Below are 5,000 nucleotides of genomic sequence, written 5' to 3'. Positions count from 1 at the left end.
TTCTTAAAAAAAAAAAAAATAATAGTAATAAAAGTAAAAGGAAGGAAACGGAAGAAAGAGGAAAGAGCAGTGTTTCGAAGCCGATCACCTGATTCTGCTGTGTGAGCCGGAGCCTGAGCGAGCGGGCGCAGGCCGGCTGGGCGCCTCCCCGGCCCGCCGCGCCCTCAGTCCACGGCCAGCCGCTCGCCATGCAGCGCGCCGGGTCCCGTCGCGGCGCCTGGCTCGGGGGCCCCGCCGACGGCTGGCTCTGCGGCGGGGCTGGGAGCCGGCAGGCCAGGCCCGGGCGGCGGCGGCGGCGGGGCCGCTGGGCAGGCGGTGCCCGCATCCGCGCAGTCCCCGCCGCCGCCCGCGGCCGCGGCGTCGCGGAAAGGCGCCGGCGTCGGGGCCCCCGGCGAGGCGGCGGCGTCGGGGCTGCGGCGCGCGGAGGCCGGGTCCGGAGCGCCGCCGGGCCCCTGGAGGGCCGCGGAGCTGGCCTGGGCAGGCGGCGCGGGCGGCGCGGCGGGCGCGGGCGGCGCTCCCTCGGGCGCGGGCTCAGGGCCCGAGCCGCCGTTGAGCGCGGCCTGCGGCACCAGGAAGCCGAGCGGCTGCGCGATGGGGTAAAGCAGAAAGTGGCCCTTGCCGATGAGGGTCCTCGGCGCGCGCGGCAGCGCGGGTGCGAAGTCCAGCCCCGCGGCCGCCGCGCTGGCGGGGGGCGCTTTCCGGCGCGGCGGCGCGTCGGACAGCAGGCTCTCCACGCTGAACGGGCTGGCCTTGGGCGCGCCCGCCGCGCCCGCGCTCGCGGCCGCGTCCCTGTCGGCGGGGCGGCCGAGCCGCGGCGGCGGGCCGGCGCCGCCTCTTCGGCCCGGGGAGAGGGCGGGCTCGCAGGCGGCGGGCGCGGGCGGCTCGGGCGGCTCCGGGGACGGGCCGCCGCCGCCGTCGCTGTCGGAGCCGGGCGCGCTGTGCAGGGACCGGCCGCCGGGCGAGTGCAGGCGGCGGCCCTGGCCCCCGAGCAGCTTCCTCTCGTGCTTCCGCTTCCTCCTCTCCATCCTCTCCAGCTCCTTGCGCGCGATCTCCTCCGGGTCCATCGGCTCCCCGCTGCACGTGGTCGGGTGGGAGTTGTGCGCCGGCCGCCCCGGGCCCTTCTTGGTGTTCTCCTTCTTCCTCCACTTGGCGCGGCGGTTTTGGAACCAGACCTACAGCAGCCGGGCAGGGGAGAGGAGGGGGCCCGTCAGGCGGCGGCGCGCTTCGGGCCTCCCCGCGGCCCCCCCAGGCGCGCCGGCACAGCCTCGGCTCCGGCCGGAGCGGGGGGGGCGGCAGCTGAGCCGCGCGGCGCAGCGGGCCCTGAGCCGGACCTCGGTGCCGGGCCGCAGGCGTATCCTTCTCCCCGCAGGAGGAGGCCGGCGGGGCCTCTCGCCGGCTCCCCGCGCCGGCCTCTCACCTCGCAGGGCTGGGAGCTGCCCCCTCGCCGGGCAGGCCTGGTCTGGCCCCTGACCGAGGGCGCTGCGTCCCCGGCTGGGAGGCAGAGGGCAGGGCCCGCTCTCGCGCCTCCGGGCCTCTCGCAGCGTGGGCTCTAAGCAGCGCGGCCGGCCCAGGGCCGAGCGCCTGGCCCGAGGACCAGCAGCGGCAGGGCTCAGCCGCCCTCCACACCTGTCTTCAGCTCCCCGGGGACGGAGCCAAAGCGCGGATCTGGGGGCTTCCCGTGAAGGGAGAGCTGGGCGCTTTTTCTCCCAGAAGGAACTGGGGGGCTGACCTTGGGCGGAGAGCTTCAGCAGCCTGCTCTCCCCCACCCCCTGTTCCTCTGAAAGCTCCAGGCCAGAGCACCACCACAGCCCCCTGGAGCTGGCTGGGCTTGACCGGAACCCGGGGACTGGCGGCCGGCAGCCAGGCCTTGCTGAGGGGCAGCCCGGGCCCGCCCGCCCCTCTGCCCTCTCCACAGGCCTGGTCCTGGGAGCCCCGCGGGCCTGCAGGGTGGTAGCAGCCCTAGACCCTGGCTCCAGCAGCACAGAGTCAGATCCCGAGGAGCCCCGGCACAGGACCCTCCCCGTAAGCTCGCGGTGATTCGAATTCTTTGTTCCCGGCTGTGTAGAGACCCGCACAATAGCAGGCCGGCCCGGTCACGGGGAGCCTTTTCAGTGCCAACGTTCTGGGTATTAAGCGGTAACCTCCCCAGGACTGCTGCTGCCCTTCTCTCTTTTTAAGTATCTTTTTTCTGTGGGGGGGGGGGGGGTGTAAATTCCCGTCTGCCTAGAGTTACCCAGAATCACTCATTACCACGTTAAAGGAGGAATGAAGAGGTCTTGACTCCACTTAAGACACTTAGAACAAATTGGATAAAAGGATTTACAAACAGAAAAGGTCAATCAGGGAGGCCCCGGGCACAGGAGAGGACACCTTTCTAGACAAAGCTATTGGTGCTAAACAGGCGCCTCCAAGTCCGGTGCCCACATCGTGGCCCATACCCTGCTCCCCACCGCACCGACCTAAAAAAGATGTCTGTACTTTAGGGAAACATTTAATTATGCATGATTCATCTTGAATTTTCAACGCACCAAATCGACACTGTATTTTTAAAAAGAATACCGCCGACAGTCTCGGAAGAAAATCAAATTACAGGAGGGAAAAAAAGATATAACCGATGCTGTTAAAGATTCAGACACCCTACCCACCCCCCACCCCCCCCCCCCCCCCCCCGGCATGTTTTAAGTGTTGAAGTTTCCGCCTCAGCTGCCCCCGTCTGCAAAGTGATAAATATGTTTCCATGTGAATATTTCAGAGACGAAAGTAAACAAACGCGCTAGCCGCAGGCCGGGGGACGAGCCCCCAGCCCCGGCACGGAGGCGTCAAGCCCGCCTTCTCCGGGTCTCCTCCAAGTCCGAGCCGGGCCGGGTCCTCCTGGCCACCTCGCCCGCCCCAGCCTCGTGTCGCGCGATCGCCGGACCCCATTGTCACGCAGCTCCCCGGTTCGGACGCAGCTGCCGTTCTCCGGCCCCTCCCGAGCCGCCTCGGCTCCCTCCCGGGAAACCCGCCTCCCTCTCCGCGGGGCGCCGAGCCCCCGGCCCCCAGCTTCCGGCCGGCGAGCGCGCGGCGGGCTCTGGCGGAGCCTGCGGTCTCCCACCTGGAGGTCGAGAACAAAGGCGGGCCGGGCCGCGCAGGCCGCCGGCGGGATGGCGACTCGCGGGGCGCACGGCGGGTCTTTACCTGAACTCGGGACTCGACCAGATCCAGGCGCAGCGCCAGAGCCTCGCGCATGAACACGTCGGGGTAGTGGCTCTCATTGAACGCCTTCTCCAGCTCCTCCAGCTGCCAGCCGGTGAAGTTGGTGCGGGTGCGCCGCCGCTTGCAGCCCGGGCTCTCCTTGTCCGGGTCCCCCGAGTCTGCGGGCACGCACAGGACGCCGCGCGGCTCAGCCCCCGGCCCGGCCGGAGTGCGGCCGCCACCCGCTTTTGTCCAGGAAGGGCAGCCGAGCGGACAGGGCTGCCGCGCGCCCTGAGCCGGCGGAGAGCGGCGAGCGAGGCGGCCCCGGAGCGGCGGCCGCGGTGCCAGTTCCACGGCCGCCCGCGAGCCACTCCTTCGCCGGACGGGGTCCCCTACCCCCTGCGGCCCCCTCCCCGCCCGCCGCGCCTACCTGACAGCTTGAAGGGCTGGCTGTCGCCGCCCACCCCGCAGGCGGCCGGCAGCAGCGGCGTGGGGTTGACCACCGAGGCGGCGGCGGCGGCAGCGCACGAGCCGCTGAGCAGGCCGTCGATGGAGAAGGGCACCGCGGCGGCGGCGGCCGACTGCAGCTGGTGGCCGGCCAGCTCGTACACGTGGTGGTGGCCCAGCGGGTAGGGGAAGCCCACCACGCCGCCCAGCGAGCCCCCGAACTGGGCATGCGGATGCTCCAGGAGGCGGCCGTCCATCATCTCGCGCGGGAGGCCGGCGGGGCGCGGGGGCGCGGGCCGGGGCCGGGGCGGGCCAGCGGCGGGAGGCGCGGACGGCGGCGGCGGAGACAGGGACCCGGAGCCCCACACATGCTTCGCCCGCACTCCGGCGCTTTACTTTATCAACATCAAGCTCCCGGTAATTAGCCGCGGCCCGGGGAATTTGGGACCAATAAGAAGCGCTAATCGGCTCTGACGTCAGAGGCGTGCTGGGCGCACGGAGCCGTTTTCCATATCGATTGCTAATTATACCTGACATGCACCTCAATAAACAGTATCAGGGACTGTCACAACAAGACCGGGGAGGGAGGGCGGGGCGCGGCCCGGCGCGGGCCCCCGGCGCGCCCCCACCCCCGGCCCCGCCGGCCCCCGCCCGCGCCGGCCCCCGCCGCCGGCCCCCGCCCCTCCGCAAGTCACTAATAGATTTCCCTTTAAAACATTCACCGGCGTGTTGTGGGGATTTTTCACCAGAAATGCTGTACTCTCTGAACCTTTAAAGTGATGTTGCTCCAATTACAGACAGACACTGAGCGGCAAATAGACTGATCCAATAATAGGAGATTCATCATCCGCTCTTTCCGAAACTGTCACATTGAATTTAAAACTACAAGGGTTTCTCATCTCCTCTCCGGCTCCAGGCGGCGGGGGAGGGGAGGAGGCGCAGGCCGGAGCGGGGGAGGAGGCGACTCCGAAAGAGACGGCTCCTGAGGAGGCAGCCCCGTCAATAAGAGAGGCGTAATTAATGCCCTCTTTGATTGATTGGCAGCACCCTCTCTGCAGACGCAGGTGAGGGTGGCCCGGGAGGCACCCTGACACCAGCCCACCCCCGTACCCCCTACCCGGGTAAAACCCGGCCTGGGGCAGAGAAAAGTGGAGGCGAGGAGAAGGGGGGAAAAGTAGTTTGGGGTGGCGGCCAGTCAGGGCCCCCTACACACAGAAGGGAAAAAATAAATATATCTCCCTTTGACTCGGCCTCTGAAGAATAGGGCCAAGGCGCCCAACCCATTTGTTATAATTAAATTATGTTCCCAGAGAAGTATCACTCCCTTCCCCACTGTAAAATATTGATATACTCCGAGCTCAGTCATTAAAGGATATCTT

General features: G+C 68.4%; 1 protein-coding gene across 1 annotated transcript; it reads right to left on the bottom strand.

The window, feature by feature from the left end:
* Positions 1-164: 164 nt before the first annotated feature.
* UNCX (UNC homeobox) lies at positions 165-3,881 on the bottom strand. Its single transcript, XM_052636185.1, has 3 exons — positions 3,605-3,881; positions 3,178-3,353; positions 165-1,172 (listed from the first exon to the last, which is right to left on the bottom strand). Exons 1-3 carry the CDS (start codon positions 3,879-3,881, stop codon positions 165-167), a joined length of 1,461 nt encoding a protein of 486 aa, XP_052492145.1.
* Positions 3,882-5,000: the final 1,119 nt, after the last annotated feature.

This window comes from Budorcas taxicolor, chromosome 2 (genome assembly GCF_023091745.1).
Source record: "Budorcas taxicolor isolate Tak-1 chromosome 2, Takin1.1, whole genome shotgun sequence".
Classification (NCBI taxonomy): Eukaryota; Metazoa; Chordata; class Mammalia; order Artiodactyla; family Bovidae; genus Budorcas; species Budorcas taxicolor.
Note: the sequence above shows the minus strand (reverse complement) of the source record. Positions and strands in the feature narration are given on the sequence as shown.